The sequence below is a fragment of the Microtus pennsylvanicus genome, chromosome 17 (assembly GCF_037038515.1).
Source record: "Microtus pennsylvanicus isolate mMicPen1 chromosome 17, mMicPen1.hap1, whole genome shotgun sequence".
NCBI lineage: Eukaryota > Metazoa > Chordata > Mammalia > Rodentia > Cricetidae > Microtus > Microtus pennsylvanicus.
This window is the reverse complement of record NC_134595.1, coordinates 29,470,401-29,496,127: the sequence shown is the minus strand read 5'-3', so window position 1 is coordinate 29,496,127 and position 25,727 is coordinate 29,470,401. Positions and strand designations below refer to the sequence as shown.

The 25,727-nt window shown below is 48.5% G+C and overlaps 1 protein-coding gene across 37 annotated transcripts in view; it reads left to right on the top strand.

The window, feature by feature from the left end:
* Nucleotides 1–25,727, top strand: part of Lrrfip1 (LRR binding FLII interacting protein 1) — a 131,877-nt gene that overhangs the window by 61,349 nt on the left and 44,801 nt on the right. For 12 of the 37 annotated variants that reach the window (XM_075951494.1, XM_075951491.1, XM_075951492.1 and 9 more), the window contains exons 2-9: nucleotides 8,490–8,576; nucleotides 12,264–12,281; nucleotides 15,366–15,413; nucleotides 16,990–17,034; nucleotides 17,597–17,647; nucleotides 20,530–20,568; nucleotides 23,336–23,395; nucleotides 25,492–25,560. In XM_075951494.1, coding sequence (XP_075807609.1) covers nucleotides 8,490–8,576; nucleotides 12,264–12,281; nucleotides 15,366–15,413; nucleotides 16,990–17,034; nucleotides 17,597–17,647; nucleotides 20,530–20,568; nucleotides 23,336–23,395; nucleotides 25,492–25,560 — 417 coding nt within the window. The remainder of the gene's footprint in view (nucleotides 1–8,489; nucleotides 8,577–12,263; nucleotides 12,282–15,365; nucleotides 15,414–16,989; nucleotides 17,035–17,596; nucleotides 17,648–20,529; nucleotides 20,569–23,335; nucleotides 23,396–25,491; nucleotides 25,561–25,727) is intronic. The other 25 variants (XM_075951504.1, XM_075951502.1, XM_075951503.1 and 22 more) reach the window with 5 other exon arrangements.

Below are 25,727 nucleotides of genomic sequence, written 5' to 3'. Positions count from 1 at the left end.
TGTGTCTGGGGTCTGCAGTTTTCAGACTTGTTCTTCGAAAGAACAGGGTCAACAACTGCGGAAACCTTAGGAGTGGATTTCAGGGAACAGTCTAGATGGGAACACACAGAGGTGAGGGGACGGAGCCCAGACGAGGTTCCTGAAGAGAAGTGGTCCTCATCTGTCAGCCCTGCAAGTCCTCAGTTTCGACTTCGGGGTTGCCAGTGTGGTATGAATTGTCCTCAGCTCCCTTTAGTACCAGATATGACCTAGGATGACATGTGTGTTAGGCAAAAGCATCCTGGTCCTGAAGAAGCCTGTTTCTCTGAGAGACAGTGTAGCCTAGTTCTTATTCTGAGGTGGAGAAGATGTTTGTAACTCAATTACCAAGGTGTCCCGAAACTGTGGCAGATCTCACACTCGAAGTCAGATCTGCAGCCTCCCTCCCCACCTCCCCCTGGGAACTCTGCTCCCAGGAGAATACTCATCTCAGCCTTGAGCATCCCTGGGATGCTCTTTGTCCCTCAAGCACAGAGCAGTGTAGCTCCTCCTTGGAGCCTGTGGGTCTAGCTAGGAGCAACAAAGTAACTGATTCTTCATTGACAGATCATTTTAGATAATCATCTTAGTTAATTTTGATAGTGTTTTTTTAAAGAAATTATATAAAAGAAGTTGAACATCAGCCTTTCACTCTATGCCCTACATCCCTTCCAGGGTGCTGGGGAACCTGGGCACCATTGGTCTTGTGGCCTGAGCTCTGAGACCCACCAGAGCAGGTGTGGCCCATGTGGCTGAGTGTCATCAAACTGTGCTCAGGGACACAGTAAAGTGCTTATAGCCCAAGCACAAGGGCCTGAGTTTGGAGTCCCTATATCCAAGTAAAAGTTTGGCATGGCACACTTGTAATACCAATGCTGGGAAGGGTCCCCAGAGCTTGCCGGCCAGCTGGTCTGGTTAAACTGGTGAGCTCCAAGCTCAGTGAGAGACCCTGTATTAAAACAGTGACTGAGGAAGACACTGAAGGTTACCTCTGGATCACACACACACACAAACACACACACACACACACACACACACACACACAGTAAGTAAACTTAGTTTGTAGCACTGTGTGTTTGATAGAGAAATACCCACCTCAGGATGTTAGATGTTTCCGTAGATCTGGGGCTGACCTCATCTCTGTAGATGCAGACTGACTTTGCAGACTGACTTGGGTGTGTCATACTGAGACCCCTAAGGCTGTACTTGATCTTGCTGTCTGTGGTCAGCCATTCTGAGGTGGCCTCTGGCCCCTGAGGAAGTACTGAGCAGAGCCTGGTATATATACTCTTCTCAAACTTCCATTCTGCTCCTGTTTTCTTGTTTTGTGGGACGGGGTCGCACCTAGCCCAGACTGGCCTTGAACTCTTGATCCATTTGACTCGACCCCCAAAAGCAGCTGTTAGGGGTGCGTGTCACCACACCTGGAGCATTTCCCTCACTCTCCATGCTGACATCATTCACAGGGTAGTGGTGTAGTTTGAACTGTGTAGTGTGTGTGTGTGTGTGTGTGTGTGTGTGTGTGTGTGTGTGTGTTTGGTCTCTATAAATTCCACCTTGCTCTTGCAACCTGCCTGAGTAGCCAATGACAAGCTCTTCCCGATGTGGTCCTGTCAGAAAGCAAGATGACAGACTGGTCAGGCTGGCCTCACCCTGAAGGCCGTGATTCCTCAGCATCCCCAGTGCCCCTTTGCACTGACTGCAGTAGCCCCACTGTGTCCTGACTCACAGTTACAGCCATAAAGAACCCCTTGCTCCTGGGGGCCTCGTGGGACAGACAGCGTGAAAGGTTTTGGAAAGATAACACTTCTTTAAAGCATGGGATGAGATACAGGTAGAACCAAGAGACATGGGCAGTGGGTCCATGCCATGGGCACTGTTGCAGAGGTGCCCAGCTAGTGCCTGCCCTTTCCTGTTCCACCGTGCATTCCCTCGGCTGCACTCAATAGCAGACTGTTTTTAGAATCTGCCGAATATAAGCTGTGGGGGTTTCCTTAGAAACAAAAGTTGGTAGCTGTTGCTACTTCCTGTAACCAAGGCAACTCAGGAAAGGGATTCTGTCCCTCCGCAACCTCCACCCCAGTCTGGAAACCACCATGCGTGTCAGCCATGCTAGCATGGGTGTGGGTGGATGCACACCAGGATTTCCAAGCTCCCGCATCAGATTTTTGTTCCTTCTCTCAGGAACGGATCACACCAGGACAGAGGCCTCTGCTTCTGTCTAAACCAAGGCAGCTTCTTTTGGCGCCGCTTTTGACCTCAGCAGCGCGGTATTCATGTTGCACCCACATGAGGGATCTTTGCATCCTTAGACGTTTTCTGAAATGGCTTAGATTAGTGATGTCATGATGATGAAATATGCCCTGATATAAATGCCACCGATTCTGCTCAATTCTAAAGCCTCGAAGCTTCGGTAAATGCATCATTAGCATGGACACTTCCTCCCATTCGCAGCATCTTTACATCTAAGCAGCCCATGGAGCATCATTTCCAGGTGGCATCTGAGGAGGCAGACCAGGGAGGTAGTGGTGTCCCTGGGGCTCCTCATGTGTCTCTCTGTAACCCAGAGGTCTCTCTATTGGCTCTGTTGGAGTTCTGGAAAGTTAGAGAATGTTGCATCCCACTTCCAGGCGCATTGCAGGACTGAGCTGCATACGGACCCTGTGCAGTGAGTCTGCCTGCAGATTCAGGGGTGGGAGCTGGCTTTGTAGGCCCAAGGCTTCCTCAGTCTGGTGGAGGAAGTGACCTGAGACCAGAACTGTCTCAATCCCCTTTCTCAAGAACTTCCTTAGAGCTGTAACCCATATGTGAAATCCTTCCAGTTTTTCCGTCGACTCTGAGACTCTTTGGTGTCAGTACCATGACCAGAGGGTGATAGGGTTTGACATGCATACTTTGTCTGCTAGGCATGAGTGTCAGGAAAGGCCCAGGACTGGCAGGAGCAGAGCCTGGATGTTGAAGGACTCCCTGAAGGTGGTGTACCCTGGAGGTGAGGGGTGGGCTCCCCACAGACCCGCCTTGTCTGAGCACACTCTGTAAATTAGGTGTCTAGTCTTTTGTGGCCAGAAGGACTCCAGGCAGCAACTTCAGGAACAGTTGTATGAGCCAGAGAGGTTACTCATTGACACCCCGGTGCATACTTTACTGATAGGCAAGACATCCCACTGACTTCTCAAACAGCTCTCTGAAGCCTTTGCCAGCCTGTCCTTGGGGCTGTCACACATACAACTGTATGGCCCACAAAAGGAATTTCAGTAGAAATTATTTCTGTCGCTGGCCAGTGAACTGGACTCTTGGCCAAGGGACCCTGCAGCAAGCTGTAGGGGTGGCACTGGGGACAGTAGGTGGGAAACCTGAGGCACTGCGTCAAACTTGCGCTTCTCAGTGGCTCTCCTCGCAATCCTTCTTACCCAGGGTGGGTGTGTAATTGGATGTGTGTGTCTCACCCATGATGGGTGTGTCCATGGATTGTATGTGTCACTAGGGTGGATGTGTTCTTGGGTTGTATGTCTCATCTAGGTAGGCGTACCCTTGGGTTTGAATATGATTTATGGGGCGTAAAGGGGAATCTGGAGTCAGGATCAGCTTTGTGGAATTGTCATAGGCAACTTTGGTGATCTATGGGACATTTCCAACTGTTCCCACCCCAAGGAGTGCCTCTATTTTAAAAGCCTAGCCTATAAAAGCTGCTTATAGAACCCAGGCCTGGGCCCAGAGCAGCTAGGGGAGCTCCAGCCATGAACCACAGCAGGGGAGAGGAAACACATCCTTAATGAGCAGCTATGGGAATTCCCAAGAAGCTAGCAAGCCTGTGGCTTGTGACAGGAGCCTGTTCCTGACACCCCCCTACCTCAGTGCCCTGCTCATGAAGCAAAAGGAGGAGCCAAGGTGGGCCTACACCTGGACAGTTTCTAGAGCAACCAGCCGGACTGAGTTTGCTTTCTGGCATCAGTGAGCATGGGTTTGGGGTTTGGTCCCTTCCAACTTCCTTCCCCACCTCCTACCTACTGAAAAAGGTCAAATATCCCAGGGGGCACCAGCATACAGGGAGCTTGTGAGGCCCTGGTGGACCAGGCTTCTGGAGGAGAAGCAGCAGGTGCTCCTTAGGAAACTGTCCCTAGTCCTCAACCAGCTAAGGGCAGCAAGCATAAGAATGTACTTGGAGAATTTCAAATCTGCCTGTGACCTCACACAATGGCTTTGTATTTTGGCAAAGCAGCTCTCCAGGAAAGCATACCCCTGGCATACCTGCCCAAGGCAGCTGACCACGAGAACCACCTGGACAGTTGGCACATCAAGGACGGGCCTGGGCTTTGCACTGTGCCCAGGGAATGAACCTTGAGCCTGGGTGCCACATGGTGGACCTTGGCTGCTTTGTACGTCAGTTCATTTCACAACTTAGTCACATCCAGCCTTCCCTGGTGACCCTGCAGGGACCATATGCACGACCATCATCCTCCAGCTCCTGTCTGTGTGTTGCTGTTCTTGGCAGCATGTCTGAAGAGAAGGAAGCATGCCGCCGAAGCACCGGCTAATTCTTTCGGTGTAGGATTTGTCCCATGAAGGCATGCACAGTCACGGGGAGGGCTTGGATCTGTGTCGGTGTTCGGCTCCTCTGTCTACTGGTGTTTGGTTGGGCAGGTCCCAGGAAACAAGATGATTGCCATCACTTCCTCTACTGTGAGGCTCTGTCTCCCCACAAGTCATGTGACCAATGTAAGAGCCATGGGTGTCATGAATGGTGGAGCTTACAAGGACCGGAGCTGTATTGAATTACAAACTAATCTTCTAAATCCTGATATCAGGAATAGCTGGTACTTAACAGTCTTCATTCATGTGGCTCCGTTGTCAGCCCAGGCCTAGACTTCTCAGGGCAGGACTGGTAGCTATATGGGTTTTCAGCATGACTGCCCTCAAGGACTGAGTATGTTAGGCTAAAATGGACCACAATGAGAACTGTGTCCCACGTGGAGATTCTGTGACAGGTCCTACAAGCTCAAATGCGTGGACCCCATTTAGGGACTTTGGCCCAGTGCTAAGAATTAATTCAGAAGAGATGAGGGACTAGTCAGGCATCCTGGCATGGAAAGTGTGTGAGGTACCCAACATCCCCAACTTAGTGGAGGACAACAAGGAAGGGGAAATGTCATCTCAGAAGCAAGGTCATCTGTTGGTGTATAATAAATACTCAAAGACACTTGGAACAGCGTTCATCTGTGATGCTGCAGCTCTGGGGTCAGGTGTTTGGGCCCCTCGCTTTGCTGGAACCTGTGCTCAGGTCTAACAGGCTATCAACAGCAGTTAGCCAAGCTAGGTCCTTCTGTATTTCTGAGCTCATTTGTGGTTCCAGAACCTTAACTTTCTTGGAGGTCATAGGCTGGTGGCCCCTCTTCCTACTCGCTGTCACCTGTGGGCTATTTATAGCTCTTGGGATCCCCTCACAGGCCTCTCTTGTATGGCATCCAGCTTTCTGAAGGCCAGCAAAAGACTTCCCTAAACCCTCTTAGAGGCCTTGTCTAAGACCACCAAGCTCAAGCACGTTCTTTTTGCTCAACTCAAGGTCAGCTGACCGAAAGCCCTTCATCTGCCGTCTAATGTTGTGTGGTGACAGGAATGACGGTATCGTGTTTACGACTCCTCACATACACACTCAAGGGGAAGAGACTACAGATGCCAGCATACAGGGCATTCATCCAGGCAGAGGCAGCAGAGTTCTGGGGACCCTCCTAGAATGGTGGGCCTTTCTAGAATTCTGTCAACTACATTCCTCTCTCCTTCTGCCCCATCTGGTGCATAGGTCTTCTTGCTCTTTCAACAAACACTTCCCTGTTCCTCCTTGTCCAAGCCGATGGACTAATACTGTTGTCAAAGCTCTTGCCTAGTCTCTGCCTTCTTAGAAAGGAACCCACATGCCCAGGGCTGTGTGCCTCCTCACCCAAGGGAAGGTTCTGAATGTAAAGACCCTTCTTGACCCTTCCCCTCCAGCCCTAGATTATTCTTACAGACAATTACCCATTTAGGATATGTGGTTGGTGTGGAACCTTTAAAATGACATCAAGTGCCAGATGTCTGATTACAACCATGATGGGGCAACACTTCACCTCTGTGCTCCAGCCCCGGCCTCAGCCCCAGCCCCGGCCTCAGCCCCAGCCTCAGCCTCAGCCCCGGCCCCAGCCCCGGCCCCAGCCCCAGCTTGTCCTATTGGATGCCCTTTGATTTGAAAGACGTGGTCTTGGACTAATAAGGGACCACACAAGCAAAATCTGTTCCAGAGTCGAGTCCTTGGAAGCTGACAGGAAACCCCTTGCGATTCAACTTAGTAGTTAACTTACATTAGAATTGGAAGAAATCAGGGCCAGGCATGGTGATGAGCTCCTGAAATCCTAGCATGGCAGAAGGTAGGACGACTGAGGCAGGAGGATGGTGAATTTGAGGCTGGCCTTGGCTATGTAGATAGCAAGACCTTGTCTTTTCAAATAAATCAAAAGTGAAAAAATAATAGGGAGAACAGGCTTTCTTTTGGGCCACCAACCAGCTCCCAAATAAAGACACAGAGATTTAATATTAGTTATGAATGTTGGCCTTAGCTTAGACTCCTTTCTTGCTAGCTCTTATAACTTAATTGAACCCGTTTCTCTTCATCTACATTTTGCCTCAGGAGATTTTACTTTTCTTTCATTCTGTACATCCTCCTTTCCTGCTTCCTCTATATCTGGCTGGTCCCAGGAGTCTCCCTCTTCCTTCTTCATTCTCTTTTCAATGCTAGATTCCTCCTCCTATTTATTCTCTCTTCCTGCCAGCCCTGCCTATTCCATTACTGCCTAGCTATTGGCTGTTTATTAGACCAATCAGGTACCTTAGGCAGGCAAGGTAAAACAGCAACACATCTTTACACAATTAAACAAATACAGCATAAACAAATGTAACACACCTTTACATAGTTAAATATTCCACAACATAAACCAATGTAATAATGTAATACATCTGTACATAATTAAAGTAATAGTCCACAACTGAGGGAAGGGGAAAGGAAGGATCAGTTTGTCTTCTGCTGTGTGTGTGTGTGTGTGTGTGTGTGTGTGTGTGTGTGTGTGTGTGTGTGGTCAGGGAGGTGGTATTCAGGTCAGCCACCAGGACCTATCTCCTATATCTCCTTAGTGGGAGTACGCAGCTCAGAAAGCCAAATGTGCTTAGGCTCTTGCTCCTGGCTGGCCCCAACAGCTATCTGGGTCCAGAAAGTGCTGTATTAAAATGACCCAGGGAACAGTGAGATATTACAAAACTCCAGAGCTGTGGGTGGAAGAATTATTGACCATTCAAGGGAACTTACCTGCCAAGAAGGCGGGGCTTGTCACCAGAGAGCCTGCATTTTGGAACATTCTGCCTTTTACCTCCCTGGCTTCCGGGTTGCATGAGATAAGAGCATTCACATAGTCCGGGTCAAAATGCCATCTGTAACCCTTTGGTTGGCATAGTCAGCTGTGTTCTGATGGCTGTTCTGCCAGGGGCCTAAAGATTGTTAGAGGAAGAGCTTTTAATACAAAGACTGACTCTACTATCCATGGTGCCCTTGGTCACCTTGGGAGAACCCGAGCTCCCCTCACCACAGAGGGGAGGGGATTCATAGGATATGAGGGGAGACCAAGAGGGGCTGAGCAGGAGTCTCGGAGTGGATCAGCGAGGGCACCAGACTGGAGCCCTGCATGGCTGCCAGGCTCTGCCATGAGTCCTAGAACAGTACCCACCTGGCATTTAGTGAGGGTTCAACAGTCACCCTCCTGTCCTTGGTGATGCCAAACTCTGTTGGACTGTGTTTCTCCTGCATTCATACCTACGACATAACTATTTCTAAACTGAGCACAGTAAGACAACAGCAATTCTGTAGGCCATGGCGATCTTAGCATAGGATTTTCCTTTCCTCTTTGAGTCAGGAACTTTCGCCCCTTTACTAAAAGGAAGTATTTCTAGGCTCTTTTGGGGCATATGGAAGCTATCGGAATCACCACTCGCGTGCTTTGGGGCTTTGCTAAGTGAAATGTGGGTGATCCCAACACAAGAGCCGGCTGTTGCTGGAGTGGGTGTGGTGGTGACCAACAGACAAATCGTGCATAAGACATAGAAACTCCAGACAAAGGGACTCAAGGTTTGAGCAAGACCGAACAAAACAGTGCATGCATTTGATCAGCTCTGCGGGGTTTTAAAAAACACAGGAATTATTTGTTTCTGTAAATTTCCATGTAAAGTTTTCAGACTTCGGTGGACCCCCAGCTAACTGATAATGGAGGAGGAGCTCCTGGACTCAGAGCTACCATTCATCCCGGTCCAGAAAACCCTGCCACTCGAGAGCATCCGCGAATTGCCACTGTGTGCTTGTTAAGCCCTAAACAAGATTTTCTCTGTACAGTGTCATTAACTATGTACCCGGAAGGTGCCTGGTCTGTTCTCTAATAAGGTTTCTGGGTCTGTTTCAGGCGGAGGCCAGGCTTGCAGCGAAGCGTGCAGCCCGCGCCGAGGCTCGAGAGATCCGCATGAAGGAGCTGGAGCGGCAACAGAAGGAGGTAACGGAGGCTGGGGTGCTCGTGCTTGGCTTTCTCTGAGGTGTGTTAGGACCGTGAAGTCGGAGCACCTGCTCCCTTCACTGTCACCTTTGTCTCACTCCTGCTTGGAATGTGTGTGCCCCTGTGGTTTGTTCCGGGTTGGCGCAGAGTGTGCATAGCGCGGATGCCAGGCTCCGGGGGCCTGAAAGGAAGCCCGTGAGCTTGCCCTTCAGTAGTGAGGTTCCAGGCCAGTTTTCTGGCTTCGAAGGGCTGGAGAGAACTGGCTCTGGATCCTCTCAGTTAGAACCAGAAAAGAACAGAGTAATTCTTTTTTTTTTAATTTAATTGACCAGTGTCTTTCACTTAAAAAAAAAATTTCCCCCCAAGGCTTATATAGTGATACAAAAAATAGGTGAGTACTATGGATAAGTAGCCGTGGGAACAATTGTACTGCAGGGGGTCAGAGGTGCCCACACCCCTTTATCATCCTGTCTGCGTTTTTGTTGTTGTTTGTTTTGTTTTTTTTCGAGACAGGGTTTCTCTGTAGCTTTGGAGCCTGTCCTGGATCTAGCTCTTTTAGACCAGGTTGGCCTTGAACTCACAGAGATCTGCCTGCCTCTACCACCCGAGTGCTGGGATTAAAGGCGTGTGCCACCACTGCCCGGCTTCTATCTGCTGTTTTTAAAACCAACAGCAAGAATGTGGGCTCTTTAACTGTGTTAGGGCGCTGGCTTCCACACAGCCTTGCCCTCTCAGGGAATGAACCCATCGAGGATCATCCGCTCCAGCCCCACACTGCAGGGCTTGCCCATTAGGATGGCTCGAATGTGTGAGTAGTCAATGGCCACTGAAGTGGTCTTCCTCTGTAGGCTCTGGTTCTACTTATGGAGCCCAGCCGAGGTTCACCGCTGCACAGCTTCGGATGGAAATTCGCTTTTCCTGTTTCTCTTTAGACCGTGGCATGAGTCCTCCACCTTCCCAACCGGGCCCAGGCCTGTCATGTGCTTTGTAGGGACAGCTGGACCACCAGACTGTGATGTTCACTGTCCCTCCCTGCCTGGGAACTTTGCCACCCTAGAAAGAAATATGCCAACAGAAGAGGGGTGTGGCCAGACTTGATTTGGGGAAGGAAACTTCCAGACGGTGTGTGGGTGGCCACACAGTGCTGGGAGCCCCAGCTTAATGGCTCAGCAAAAGGGGTACCGGTGGGAGGGCAAGGCGGGACTGGGCAGTCACCACCGTGAGGGGACCTCACCCTCTTCTGTGGTGATCAGGAAGTAGCCTTGACAAGCTTCTCCTGTATGTTAAGCTATGAGCAGAGAATTTAACCAGTATTGGAAGGTGGCTCACTGTCTTCCCTTCTATTTAGAAGTTGGTTCTCTCTCTCTCTCTCTCTCTCTCTCTCTCTCTCTCTCTCTCTCTCTCTCTTTCTTCTTCTTTTGGTGGTAGTGGGGATCAAACCCAGGACCTCCTGTATGCTAGGCACTCACTCACTCCACCCCTGAGTTTCTCCCAGCACCAGCATTCTGCAGAGATCCCCCATGGCGTTTGGCTGCTGCGTGTTCCAGGGGGTTCATTGCACTTTCTGCCCCACTGTCCTTCTAGTGTGTGACGTGCCTCACGGCTGTTGGTTTCAACTTTTACCAGAGACAAACCAAGGACTCAGGGCCGTGGGATGCAGTGAGGCTGGGACTCTATGTTGTGCTCGGGCCTGTTAGTGAGCTCGGTGTCGTGAGTGACTTTCACCAAGATGTAAAATTCCTACAGAGATCAAGGTAAAAGTGAGTTAGAGTATGTGTACATGCATCTATTCTTACTGATGGGTAGTGTTGATTGGTGCATATTACACGGTTACATAAAGATCTTCTACAGAGTCTTGGGTGAGACGCCCTGAGCAGAGTTCTCTGTGAGTGTGGCAGCATCCACAGTGACGAGGAAATTGGCTGAGTCCTTACGACTTTATTTTTTTTGAGCAGAAGGGTAATTGGCCTTGAACACCAACTGTCTCCTCATTGCTGCCTTTGTGGCAGAATTTGTCAGCCAGAGCTGACGTTTGTGGTCAGGAAGAGAAGCAACGAGTGTCAGCGGACAAGTCTATGGAGAAGAGCGAGAGCAGCTAACAGCCCAGGCTTGCAGCCTGACGCCGCAGCCCCTCGCAGACTGCTCCCTCCGCCTGTCTTCTTAGCCCTGGCTATTATTAGAAGCAGCGAGCCCAACTTGAGCTCATACCATCTGATAGCCCAGGGCACTGGCATTTTAAGTTGTTGATTAAGGAGAAATGAATCTGCTTTGGACGGCTAGTGTTTAGCCAGTAGGGCTGGTATTTTGTTATAAAACTGGGAAACGCGATCCTTGCTTTCTCCTGTATGTGCTGTTGCTGATCAGGAATGGTTTTCCCACAGGAAAGGGTCAGAGCTAAGGCAGCCTGGATGAGCTGAGGAGGCCTCCCTAAAGCTGGTGGCCAGAGTTGGGGTCCCCCAGGAGAGTTTGCAGAGTGTGCAAAGAGCCAATGAGAAAGACAGCTGTGTTGGGGTATAGGTCTGCCACCAAGACAAAACAGTGAGCTATATGCAGACCCAGGGCGCTCTAGGTCTTCCTGGTAACGGCCCCTGTCTGGTGCAAATGGTAAGAGCCAACAGCAGCATCCTTGAACTGTGCTTTGGGGCTGATTGAGTGGATCTGGAGTTCCTTTTAATGGGCTTACCAGATGAGAATAATATATTGGCGTTCTCTGGCAAATAACAGAGATCCTTGAACATCACAGGAGAGCTTGCACTGATAGGAAATAGTGTCTCTCTTAATGTCCCTGACTGCGTAACCATTTTGATTTGAGATGCTGTGTTTATTGTAGTTGAATGTTGACTGTATTTACCTGTGCTTTCTTGTCTGAAGACAAGGGCCAAATTTCTAGGCCCGTGTCCATAACAAGGCCCAATACAACCCGTGGCTTGTCCAATGAATGCAAGTATCTACTTCTTAGTGGTGTCTGTGAAATTGAGAGAAGGTCCTGATGAAAACCTCTCTTTTGGGAGAGGAAGCCCCTTTTGTATGTTAGCACATTCCACGGCTGCAGCGTTTTACCGGAACACTCTTTCTATTTCCTATAAATCTGCATGGACCAGGATGATAAAGCCTCTATTAATCGTTTCTGAATCTGACCATTCAATTTCCTACTTAAAATTGGACACTTTTCTGGTTAAACTTTTAATCGTAAGAAAAGCAGTTTTCCTTTTAAAGGTAATTTAATGTTTACTCTTTGACAGTTTCATTCGTGTGTGTGTGTGTGTGTGTGTGTGCATGTGTGTGTGTGTGTGTGTATGATGCACTTTGATCAGAATCCCCACCATTCCCCTCTCATGCCCCTCCATACTCCCTCTGCGTCTTCGTCCCTGCTTGTCCCCATCAAAAGATGCCTTTAATTCCTATTTCCCGGTGTGGCAATAGGCCACGCACACTCTGCATTAGGTACCAGTGGGCTCTGCAGACACTGGTGTGGAATGACCCCCAGCCGTCACCTAGAACAGCACAGAACAAGTGAAGAAGTGGGGCTTAATTCATTTTTTTCTTCATATTTAATCAACAATCTTTGTTTTTCTGCAGTACAGCATTCGTTCATACTTCTAGTTGTTGCTGAACCTCTCTGAACCGTTCCTGCAATTTTAACTGCCTTTTCTATTTCTTCCCCTTTCCCTTTGCCCTTCGCTGTAGATCTACCAAGTCCAGAAGGTAGGCTCTGTCCTTCATCTCTAGTACGCATGTGCTGCTCTCCCTTTCCCGAGGCTTTGACACCTGCAGAGCAATGCCGTGTGCTGCCCACCCCGCTTGCTGTGCCCACCACCACCTCTGTCTGCCTGCCTGATTAACAACTCTTTCACAGGAGGCGGCAGCCATGCATCGGACACATCCCTTGATCCTTTTGCCGCAAGGAACTGGAGAATTGTCTCCGATGCAGAAAAGAATTCTAACACAAACCACATTTTAGAATTGGAGGAAGCTTTTAAAAATGTATATTAAAAGATAAAGGTTTTTTTCCCAGATGACTTTATTAGAAAACCTTAAACATACCAGTGCAAATTGCCACATAGTAAGACATTGTTGTGCTCTGATCCTACCACTCAGGAGGCAGAGGCGGGAGGATCACCCATAGTTTAGGCTATACTGGGATTATGTGATAATTTGTGTCCTCCTTTTAAAGTGATATATCAGAGTAAGAACACAGATCTTAGAGTTCAGAACACACAGGCCTCTTATACATGTCACTGGTAAGCCTCAGAGCCCACTGTATGCAATCCTGAGCTCAGTTGATAACCCTCAGCCCAGCCCATCCTGCCTCCACTGGAAAATCTCTCCTGAAGAGGCAGAAAGGTCCAGTGGGCAGCCAGCAGAATCTGTAGGCACACTGATAGTGGTCCTAGCATCCGATATGAAATGGATACTGAAGCCAGTGTGTCCCCTGTCCCCTAGAATCCCAGGAGGACTCTGGCAGGTTCTGGTAAGGCTGGGGAGCCCTGATGGACAGTGAGGCTGCAGGAAAGGGACTGGATCATGTCATTTCCCCTCACTTCCTACCCTTTCCTGTTCAGGTCATGGTTGGGTTTTTGCTGACAGGCCTGAGATGCAATGTGAGAACTGTCAGATGTGAGCTCAGGTGCAGGGCACAGCTGGAGGAGCTCCGGAAATCCACACTGTTTGTCTAAGTCTGAGGAAAGGAAAGGCTTTCCTTAACGCTCAAAACTGTGATGAGGACAGGAGTCGGGAGCGTTCTCTCCTGGTCCTGTGGCGATTCGGCCAATTAGCTCCTCAGTGCTCAAGGCTGTTTCTCAAAGTCAAGCACCTTGTGCCTCAGTCTGGCTCCCTTCCTGTCTTGTTAACTAAAAATCAGACAGGAACAAAGGCGCCATATGTTACACACGAATTAGGATCTGGATGTCACAGGTAAGGGTGAAGCTAGCATAGCTGAGTACAGAAGAGTGTTTAACACACGGCACCCACTGGAAATGAAATTAAAATGTGTCTTGGACAGTTTAGCAAGTGTTTGCTTTTATTTATTTTGGTATGGATACATAAAACAAAACAACAACAAAAAACCAAACAGCTCTTGCTCCAAGGGGAATAAGAGAGAGTTTATTCTGAGCCAGAAATGAACCATGGCCAGAGATTCAGATTGCCCCCAATACTTAAATTTTTTATAGTTACAAAACAAAAGTAAGTCATAAATCAAGGCATTTCCCATGTACATTGGTGGGGACATTGTGTAGGCAGGCTAGAGCAGAGAAGGGAAATCTCACTGTGGGTTTTAGGTGCTAGCCGATAACATTCTTAGGTTTTGGTTTGATGGAAGCTTGTTCTACCAAGTTAATACGCTTCAAAGACTTCAACTGACAACGGATGTAGGACCAGATAGAGGTGGATGATCGGTGGTTTCCATGGCAACTATACACAGCAATGATAATTTTGGCTTTTGATCTCCACAATCACAACCCTCTCATGGGTTCAGCACCCTGCAGAACCTTCTGCATCAACCTTCCTAATGCTGGTTCTCAACCTTCCTAATGCTGTGACAACTTTAACACAACTCATGCTGCGGTGACCCTCGCCCGTAATATTATTTCGTTGCTACTTCATAACTGCCCTTTTGCTGCTGTTATGAATCATAATAAATATCTGATATGCAGGATATCTGATATGCAACCCACAGGTTGAGAACCTCTGTTGTACACAGATGTGGCTTTTGCATGTAACGTAACTCAGCAGGAAAAGATTGCTTGTGTGGCTTTTTTTGCACTAGCTTGACACTCTTGGCATTTCAAGACTGTGTGAGTTCTTCCCCTAATTTCTTTTCTTTTGCTTTTCTACTTACCAACCTCTCTCTGAGGAAGGGCAGGGCCATATACCACGTATCTGAAACCCGGCCCTCCTTCAAGGTGAAACTAAACCAAACATAATGATCACAGCATGTTTGAGTGACTAGAAAGTTATTTTAAAATTGCCTTGTATTTCTCACACCCATTTTTATGTTTTTGATTTGTAAGCTTAAGGTGTGTAAAATGTGACATCCTGGAGGTTTGGTTTTCTGTTCCTTGATTTTCTTGCTGGAAATTGGGGAGGAAATAAGGAACAATGCCAAGCCGGTTGTCAAGCCCAGATTCTCATCCAACCTGGGCCACTCTAGTGATAGAAGCAGCCTTTTCAACCTACCTTGTTGAGTCTGATTTGGACCACCGTGGCTTAGAGTAGGTGGGTAAAAGCTGGAGCTGGTAGCCACAGCCTCTTCCCACCCAAAGGCCTGCTCTGCAGGTTGGGCATCTGTCAGCAGGTGTGGCTTCTCCAACCTGCATCTGGCACAGGTGTCAGAGCGCAGCAGCATACAGCTGGAAGCCGGCTCAGCACAGCCCCACCCCCTGCCTCCTGTTTGGACCCTTCCTGGGGCAGCAGCGTGGGATGGGTCTGAGCTTACGCTACTAGACAGCATTTGTTCCTTCTGCAAGCGTGCCCTAAAGCTGTGAGCTGCTTTGCCGAGGGGCCTGCTGGGCTTCTGCACAAGGTTTGTTTTCCCGACATCCTGAACAGGCCATCCCATTTTGTGGGGATTTTGCTCTGGACCCAGTGGGCCGGCCAGGAAGGAGGTCTCCTCTCAGGCTGTTGCATCCGTGCTCAGCCAATGGCTTCTCTGCAGACCCCAGCTGTGTGGCCACCGTGCCTGGCATGCCGCCTCCAAAAGTCATTGCGGGTGGGAGAGCATGGTGGAACCATTTCCTATGTCTTTACTGTTTACTTCTTGCCTAATTTTCTTTCCTTTTCTGTCTGTAGAAATATTATGGGCTGGATACAAAATGGGGCGACATCGAGCAGTGGATGGTAGGCCTTGGATATCATTTTAAGACTTAAATGGTTTCTAATTGAATTTTGACTGCAGTTTAATTATGCCAGTAGATTCCACTTGCCCCGTAATTTGATACTCAGAGGTCTTCCTCGGGGCATTTCTGCATCTGGTGTGGTGTTGTTAGGAACGGCCTGGCCAGGCGTGTGACCTGTCCCTCTGCTGGAGGGGACTGCTGATGTCTGCAGGCTGGTGTTGTGTGTGAGGCACCCTTGCCACTGCTTCCCCAGTTCTCTGCATCAGAAGATCCCCAGGGACTCCAGCGAGGCATGTGCCCTTGTGCAAGAATTTTCCAGAGAACCTCCGGTTACCATCGGAACATCTCGCTGTTCTGATGAACCAGAAGAGGCCCTAGACTGTTTCCTTCCTTCATGGACAGCCAGCTGCCCTATCACCCTCATCTCCGAACTTGCACACTCGGCTCGGACTCTCTTGCTGTTTGTTGGCTCCTCTGGTCTCCTCTGTGACCGTGAAAACCCCTACTATTGCCAGGCTGTGGTGGCGCACGCCTTTAATCCCAGCACTTGGGAGGCAGAGGCAGGGGGATCTCTGTGAGTTCGAGGTCAGCCTGGTCTACAAGAGCTAGTGCCAGGACAGGCTCCAAAGCTACAGAGAAACCCTGTCTCAAAAAAAACTAAAAAAAAAAAAACCAAAACAAAACAAAAAAAAAGAAAACCCCTACTATTGAGACTCCCCTCCCCCATCTGTTTTCTTTAAGAAGCTGTCTGTCTTCCCAGGGCAGCCAAGGCCCCCAGGCCTCTCAGGAGAGGTGCCCAAGTGTCAAGACTCTGGGTGGCGCACCCTTTGGTGCTTTCCATTGATCCGAGAGCAAAGTTTTGGTCTTATTAAGCTACCCGCCTCTGCAGATCCTGGCCGCCGTCCTGGATTTTGACGCAGGCTTTTGGCACTGAAGTCCTAGAAATGTTCTCGTCAAGGCTCCTCACCCTTAAACAGCCCGAGGGAGAGTCAAGGCCGCCTCTGCCATCTTAGATGCTATGTGTGATATAAAAACTCACTGCCCAGCCCAGTTAGCTGTGTCACACATCCCCTAAGGTGTGTTTTCTTATCAAATCTTAAGGACAGTTAAAAGGTGGCCACTTCCAGAAAGAAAAGCTCCCGTTCTACTCCAGAGACAAGCATGCAGAAACCTGTTTGTCCTGGAGTCCATAAAGCAAGCTGGGTGGCATCCACACTGGAGTTTTCTGGGGAAATCACTTCCCAAAGGGGAGTCAGTTCAGAGGGGAAGAGAGTTGATTTTAAACCAGATTATAAGGTTACAAAAAAAGCAAGGCTTCCTTTCTGCCCCAGCGCTTGCTCACTGCCCTCTGGCTGCTTCTAAAGCCACGAACTCTGCTGGTGTTTTTTGGTTCTTAGGGACCTCCCCCAAGGAGCTGTTTCCCACAGTCCTTTCCTTAGACCCTTTAAATGAAACCAGAGAAAATACTGATTTGCCATGTAGATCAGAAACACTGGATTCTGAGGATCTTCTAGGGTTTCTAAGGATTCTGCCTTGCTCTCTCTAACCTCTCTCTGCCATTCCCTTTGCTTCGGTAGGAAGACAGCGAGCGCTACTCTCGTAGATTCCGGAGAAACACATCGGTCAGTACCACGCTCCTTCACAGCAAGGGACAAGTTGACGGAGCCTTAATTGTTCCTCTAGTGGCTGAAATAGATACAATATTTGCTATTATTGGTATAAAACTGCTATCTTTACCTGAATAAAGACCGTACTCTTTATTGGGGCTAAATTGTGTAAAGAAATTGTGTTTGGGTTTTTTTTTAAAAAACTAAATACTGAATCCAGGGCCTCATGCAAGTTTAGGCACCCTGCCTACCACTACTAAACTGTATCTCCATCCCTGTTTGGAAATGCTTAAATATTATTATTAATATATTATTCCCCAGAGCGTAAATGCTTATTGTTGCTGTTAAACACCCATAAATAATTTTTATAATCATTGAGGCTTATTAATAACCCTCCTTACCTGTGATATACTGTGCTTCCATAAGCAGTCTTAGACAAACTGAGGCATACTGAGGGCCTGGGCGCACATCCTCTGAGCCCTCGGGGTGTTGCTGGTCCACCCACTGCTGCCGAGTCGGATCGGCAGGTTCTTCCCAGTACGGCTCACGGTTGTGTTCTCATCCTGTCTTTTACTAGGCTTCTGACGAAGACGAGCGCTTGTCCGTGGGTAGTCGCGGCAGCCTAAGGGTCAGTAACGGCGTTATTGCTTCTGCATGGCACACCTTTGATTTCCTGTCCCTGCTTTCGGTCCTTAGACCATCACCCCCTCCTCTGCTGGTCCCCCACATCACTGATGAAGTGCTTGTATATTAGTTAACCGAGGGTCGGGTGGGCCAGACCAGGCTGGGCTGGGGTGGGTGTTACTTGTCATTTCCCAAAGAGTAGAAGGCATCGGTTTTCAATAGTTTTCCCACAATATGAAACTACAGGACGGTGGTTAATGATTGTCTCAGAATTGTTGGTGTGATGGACTGGACACTGCATGCCCACTTTGCCACACACTCTCCAGTAAAAGCTAGCCTTGGTTAAACCAGCCGCGAGTTGGACTGGGGAAACAGTTCAAGGGGTCAATGAAGACCCGAGTTCCACTCCGCAGAACTTACATGAAGAAAGCTGTGTGCGGTGGTATGTGCTTGGGTATCCCAGTTCAAGGGACAATTAGTGAAGCTGACTGGCCACCTAACTTAGCCTTACTTAGCAAGTTCCAGGCCAGTGGGAAGCCATGTCTCAAAAGGAAAAAAAAAATAGAAGGCGAGAAGGCATTCCTGGAGAATGAAATGACACTTAAGTTTTCCACTACCTTTCACATGTGTGTACATGTGTGTGGAAACACACACAAAAGTAGCCATACGTTATTGAAGATGTTTCTGCAACAGCTGGAGGTTCCCTGGAGAGGAGGCTGTGACCTCCGCCACCCCCAGTCTTCCAATCAGCTATGGTGAGGGTTCTTCTTTGCAGTGCTGGGCTTGGATGTAGAGCCTCCCCCTAGGCAAGTGCTCCACACTGCACCAGAAGCTCCTCACTGACAGCTCCACGGCTAATGCACGCAGCCTCGTTAGCTGCATTAGACGTCAGTGCATGCTCTGGGAAACAAAGCAGAGCAGTTGGGTTTGAGCTTAGTAAGCGTGTCCATTCGCTTGGCTGCAGGGTGGCCATGGCATCTCACCACTGTGATAACTAGGTCTCCAAGCAGCCGCTCTGGTGTACTAACGGCTGACAGTTAGGTCACACAGTATTACCTCTTGACTAAACATGCACCAGGGGTGTGCTTACCTTGGCGTTAAAAATATAGCTGTCACCCCTGTCCCTTTCCTCCTTGCTTAAGACCAGCCCCTGTGTGGTTTTGTTGGGCAGTTACATGTGAAGTGAGTGCTGGGAAGTTTCTGCTGAGTATCTTTGACGATGCAGCTGTGACTTCCTCACAGGCCCCTCAGGCACGATCTGCTTTAGAGGAAGCAAGATTTATGTAAGCAGAAACTAAGTACAAGCTCAGTTTGGGACATCTGGGGCCAGGCCCAGGCATTGCAGCTGTGGGAGGTGTCAAAGGTCTGGCCCTCGAAACCGAGAGGAGGAAGAACAGTTGGGTATCAGGGGAGAGATTGGAAGGGCAGAACAGAGAGCTGGCCCTTGGACGTAACCTGGTGGTAACTTCACAAGAGAGCTTTCCCCAGAACTGACAAGAAGGAAGCCAATGATCAGGGATCAGAGATAGAACAGGCGGGAGACGGAAGCAGAACCCAAAACTCTGGAACAATGTGTCATCTTCAGACCTGTGGTCCCTCGGGTTCCCAAGGGAGGAATTTCGTCATCTTAAGATTCTAGGGGTGGCAATAAGGCTGTCCTGGCTCCAAAGAGTTTATTGTAGTGTCAACACCGCAAATGTTACAGCATTCATTCACCTTTTGTATGAGCCTCTAGGGAATTGGGTCTCCATGCTGGACTCTGTCAGATTCCAGTATATCTGTCCTAAGGTCTGAAGCTTCACACGGGAGGTCCACAGTTAGCGAGCCGAAGACGAGAATGGGAGAAAGTCAGTGAATTTCACTATCAGCATCCATGTGCTACACGACTCTCCCATGGTAGACTTAAACTTAGGCCTGACAACCTGAGTTCGAACCCTGGAACCTACATGGTGGAAAGTGACTTCTAACAGGGTAGAAAGCTGACTTCCGAAAGTGATCTTCTGAGTTTCACTTACACTGTGGCACGTGCCACCACCCCAAAAATTACTTTGTTTTTTTGGGGGGGGGGTTCAAAGAACTAGACTAAAAAAGGAAATCCAAATCTGAGAGCTGGGGCCCTGGAAATAAGAGTCCAACTTGCTATTCTTGTTGGTGTGGGACAAGCCCAGAGCATTTAGGGACCCACTTGAGGTCACAGTGACAATGCCACTCCTGATTCCCCCAGAGACTTTCACACCTGCCAGGTGCCCAAAACTCTGTCCCCTGCTGGTTGGAACAGCTGAGAACCTCAGGGCATCTGTCAACCCTGCCTAGTGTAATCACATCTCACTCTGTGTCCATGGAGGCCAGATTATGCCGCTTAATATATTAATAATATAAAGCCTTTACTGTGCAAATTCCTAAGATGGTTTCTTTCTTGACTCCCCGGACATGCCTTCTCTATTGAGATGACAAGGATGATAAATAAACCCTAAAGGCCAGGAGGGGTAGTTACCATCCTGGAATCAGCAAACATGGTCCCCTTGGGGAAACCAAAATTGGGCGTTATCATAAGGTTTTAATTATCTTTATTTAAAACCTGGCGATGGTGCATCTCTAGACCTTGCCCTGATTTAATTAGATCGTATCTATGTCAAGAAGAAAGTGTAATGCAAATGGGCTTTGTGTTTCATGAACTAAGCAACTGTTGCATAGAAGCAATTTAGTGTTCTTAGATTTTACGATGGCTATGGTTCTGATGTATGTGTTTTCTTTTAAGTAAGACATTCGAAGTCATGGGAAATGTGTTTCTGCTAAGATTTTAAAGGTTGCCTCTACGATTGCTTAGCTCTGTCTTAGCTCTGGCACTCCCGTTTCTATTTCCCTCTTCCACCCTTATGCCAACAGGCCCAGCCTGAGCCGGAGTATGGGAGTCCTTACGCCTGGGTGAGGTGGTCAGATAATTTTGCTGTGTGACTCTAACTGTGTGCAGGGACAGATGATAGCCGTGCTGTTTCTACTAACTTGCTGGGTGCTTTTCCAAAGTCCAACTGCCAGTCTTCACCCAGGACCCTATGAGGCCATCACCCTCCCCCCTACCTCCTGGCCTGTGGATGGGACCCTAAAGCATAGATTGCAGTACCTGGGCCCCGCTCACTAGCGGGTGCTGAGTGTCGGTTGTTGGCCACCCACTATGGGTTCCTCAATGAACCCATCAGACCGAGAATTCCCGGGGCCTCTCTGTGTCCTTTTAAAAGACTAAGTGTGAAGAAATCATTTTGCTTAATAGACCCCAGTCTTTCCTAACCTATAACCATTCAAATTAAGAGTACTAGCTGGTGGCAGCCAGGCGGTGGTGATGCACACCTTTAATCCCGGCAATGGAGGAGGCCGAGACAGGCGGATCTCTGTTCATTCAAGACAAGTCAGGGTAACAAAGTGAGTTCCAGGACAGGCTTGAGAAGCCCTGTCTCTATAATAATAATAATAATATAAAAAGCTGGCTCTTTGGCTGTGGAAATAACCTTTGAGAAAGACTCCAGTTCAGCAACAAAAATAAAGTCCTTGAAACGATCCTTTTATCTAAGAGCCCTAATGCCTTCCGTCCCTTGGAAATGTGTACAGTAAAAGAATTCTGCAGTGAGTTTTGCAAACCTATAACCTCTTCTTTGGGACTTCGCAGGTGTGATTATTTTTTTAAAAAAAAATCTCAGAGCCCCTGGGCTTCATGTATTCTCCATCTCAAAATTATTTGGAAAATTTACATTTATGTTTAATGCCGATCATTAATAAATTGTGCCACGTATCTGCTGAGCGTGTGTGATCCCCCAGGCTTCCCACAGAGCTCTTACCCTGTCTTCCACAGTACCACTGTAACAGCCCTCGCCTGGTGAGGCAAGCCAGCTAGGAGGAAGCCCAGGACAAGGCCTAAGACTCAGGGTGTGCCCCGACAGCGCCTGTCCCCTAGCCACGGAGCATGGCCACAGCTTACTGTGAAACTAGCAGCTCCTCACACCCTTAAGGAATCAAATGCATTTAAACTTGTTTCTAGATATCATCCTTTGTATTTTAAACTCAGAGTCGGTTTCGAGGCCTAGTCCATGGGCTGTGTGTGAATTTTAGCCGTGTCCAAGGGCATTTTTGGATTTCATTTAGTGTGTTTTCTCTTTCTTTTTTCTTTTGAAGACAGGGTTTCACTTTGTGTCTGCCCGGCTATCCTGGAACTTGCAAACTTTCTCTGTAGACCAGGCTGACCTCGAACTCAGAGAGATCCTCCTGCCTCTGTTATCCAGGTGCTGGGATTAAAGGCAAGCACCACCACCATCCCGCCTTTGTCTTTTCTTTTGAAAATTAATTTGAATGCATCAAGTGTGTCATTCACAAGTTTTAACTAACCTTTCTTGTTTTGTTTCCCATTTCAATGACCTCTGAATGTGCCTATGACTTACACAGAGAAACAGACAGCAAGTACTGTCCTTCAGAAAGCCTGGTGCCATGACTATCTAGTACAGGCTAAGCACACCACACCCCCGCTTTCCTGGAGTGAGGATCTGCCAGGGCCAAGCCCTCCTCCTACCTTCTGGTGTGACCATCAGGTGCCTGCAGAGGCTAATGTGGGCGTCCAGGAGACCCACAGGCACTCATGTCCCCCTCATCATGGCCCTGTAATTTATTCGTTCTGGTGCAGATTGTCACGGCTATGAAAGTGTGGGTGGATTGAATAACTTCCCCAAGGGCCCAGGGCAGACTTTACATTCGCCACTTGAGCCTCTGAGGCGTAAGACAGATAAACCCCTGTCCATCTTCACCAGATGTGAGGCCACTGTTCCTTTTCCCGTCTTTGAAGCTGCTTTGGTCTCTGATGGTTTTCACCTCATACATCATTCCTTTATACAGTAAAATAGACCATTCCCTGTAGATGCAGTGGAGCGTGTTAGATGGCCCTTGCTTGGGGGGGGGGGGGGCAAGGGAGCCAGGCAGACCAGGTATGTCCAGCCTTCAGATGATCTGGTTTGGTTTCTTCCTAGAGGACATATGATAGCATCATTAAGTCTGCCTTCCCATCTCACCTAGAAACACAAAGAGGAAGAGTGGGTGACTGAAAGGTGACTCCCGGAGTTTACTAGTCCTTTCTCAGGAGACTTCTGCCTTTAGTTACAGGTCACAGGACACTATTATAAATCTTAGGGACATGGTTTCATTAGGGCTATATTTTCCCATCCTTACCTGGAATCTAACTGACCTACCTGACTTGGGCAGGTCCCTGCCCTCTAGTCTGGTGTTCAGCCTTCTTGAAATCTAGAGTTTCCTAAGACTGGACATAAGATTACTTACACACACATAAACAAACACATGCATGTATGCACGCGCGTGTACACACACACACACACACACACACAAAAGCATACATGAGCACACATACGCGTAAGAAAATTGTCCAGAAAAGCAACTACGTCAGGCCATGAGCCTCACTCACAGGAGGGAATGTCACTGGTGACACGATTGCCGGACTTTGTCTGAGTCGCAGTGGAGTGAGAGGCTTGCTGGAACTTTGGGGGTGGCCAGGCTTTGTGCTTCCCTGGCCTGCCCCATCCGTTCCCTTCATTCCCTCTGCAGAGAAGGCTCAGTGTACTCGTGGGTAACTGTTGCTCTCTGGTTTGTACCTGTGCTGTTCCTTATGCTGATGTGACCTCTTCTCTCTCTGTTGAAACAGACTAACGGTTATGATGGAGACTATTGCGGATCCCAGTCCCTAAGTAGAAGATCTGGCAGGGTTAGTACAGCAACCGTGCATGGCACGTGCTCACAGGGATGCTGCTTCAGCGTGTCTAAAATGTATTGCTAAATTTAGTTCCTTTGCTCTTTTTGTATTACCCTGGCTCCCCCTCCCCGATGCCTGTAGCACATTCTAACATTCTCAGAATGTTAGCCTTCTAGCATTCCTAGCATGGTTTGCGTTCTAGATGTTACACAGGGTAAAAGCTGATAAGCATTCCTAAAAAGACCCAGGAAGCAGAATTAGCTTGCTACTGTCTGTTGCCTTCATATGCATGTCTTTTGGCGAATCGACTCTCACGTGGATGGAAGTCCCCCATTTTCAGTTTTCCATATTTCAAGCTTTAATGTTTATGTTTTGATGTTTGTCTTAAAAATGCACATGTGAGAGCCTACACAGAATTCTGACGTCTTAGGTGCTCACGGTTAAGGGTGGGAGGCAAGCGTTCTAGTGACGAACAAGCCGGAGCAGTGCAAGGAGAGACAGAGAGAAGGCCAGAGCTCGAGAGAGGCCTGGACTCTGTCAAGGGTGTAGCCGTTGGACATTTCAGAAGGTTAAATTGGACACATTTTAATTAAGCCACAAGATCCAAACAGATTAATCTGAGTTAAATGACCTAGTACCTTCCTGTTTTTAATGTCATTTTCCCCTTCTGGTAATGTTTCTTGTGTAAAATTTAATCTATTTTAATTATATTAAGATAGCATTTAGTCAATTCAATTCCATTTCTAGGCTCTTTAGATATCTCTCTCTCTCTCTCTGTCTCTCTCTCTCTCTCTCTCTCTCTCTCTCTCACACACACACACACACACACACACACACACACACACACACAGAGCTAACAGTTTCAGCTTTCCCAAACTGGTAGAACAGGTTGCTTGAGCCTTCTCAGACCTGCTTAGAATTAATTACCTGTGCTTTTTCTATGACCCCCTAAACCTTTTCTAGTTCCAGACTTCAGAGCACTCCTAGTTAAAGGCTTCTGTCACTCTTCACACTGACACCTGCTGAGTAGTGAAGGCAGCTGGGCCCTGCAGGGACACAAACCTGCAGTCGCTGCCTGTGCATGTCCTTCTGTGGCCGACTGTGCTCAGCAAGCCTGCAGAAATGGCTGTCAGCATAAGCGATAAGAGCTGCAGTGTTTCCCAATACTGGCCGGTCGTGGCTTTCCCTCATGGTGTTTTGCCATAACTGAGGTTATTTGGCAGTTCTTAGGTCGAGCTTCCTTCCAATGGTAACACTCCTCTCTACACATCCGTGGCTCGGGGTGACATCTCTGTGTCATACATACATCCAGTACAGGTGTGCTTTATGATTTAGTCAAGGTTTAGGCAATGCCTCTGCAAGTCAAAAGCTAACGCCTGATTACAAAACGGCTCACGGAGAGAAACTGGACATAAAATTGGTCTAACAAGTAGCTAGAGAGAATCACATGACCCAAGAACAAAATAACCTTCATCTAGTTACACTGAAGAAGCTCTGAGCCTGTGGGGGACTCTGGAGGAAAGAGTAGACAGAGAGAGGAGCTTTCCAGATGCAAAAGAACCAGACACCTGCCTGATACAAGCTTGGGAATGTCTGCCTCCTCCCTGCTTGATTACCAAGTCTCCTGTCTCCTGTGCAGTGTCGCCTCCGCCTCCCCCACATGCTCTACAGAGCATACACAACGCCAGCTGCCTCCACGGCAGATGTGGGAGCTGGTTCTCGGCCTCCCCCTGCCTCTCTGCATCAAGGGGCTGGACTAAGCAGAAGAAAGGCTGAATTTTTTTTTTTTTTTTTTTTTTGCAATAGGAAGGCTGTTAACTACCTAAGGAGATAGGCAAAGAGGAGAGTTAGGTTTACCAGGTCTTGGGTGGTTTGACAGAAGATTCGGTAAACAACTGGCTAGCAATAATGAAGCACTCAGGTTTGTGGGGACAGAGCTCCGCCTCACAGCTCAGACATTTGGGCTCACTTGCTAGGAATTTATGCTGCAATCCTTCAGGTGAACCAGAGTTCCTGGGTCCTCACACTGGGGTGCCTATGCTTGCTGTGGGAATGGGCAGGGTAAGGAAGCACTCACCGCTCACAAACGCTCCCTTTTTGGTACTCAGAATTCCAGCTACAGTGGCGGCGGCGATGGCAGAGTCTCCGCTTTGTCGTCCTCCAGGGAGGAGAAGTTGGTTGGTTCCCATTTAAATCTTTCACATCCTCTCTACAGAAACTGCAGGTTTTGTAGCATGCACCCTTGTGTGTGGGGTCCCCCCTCCCCGTCTTGGAATGGCTGTTCTACTGAATTCTGAGAGAAATTAACACGTGCTACATCATTCAGACTTACCACTGTCCTGTG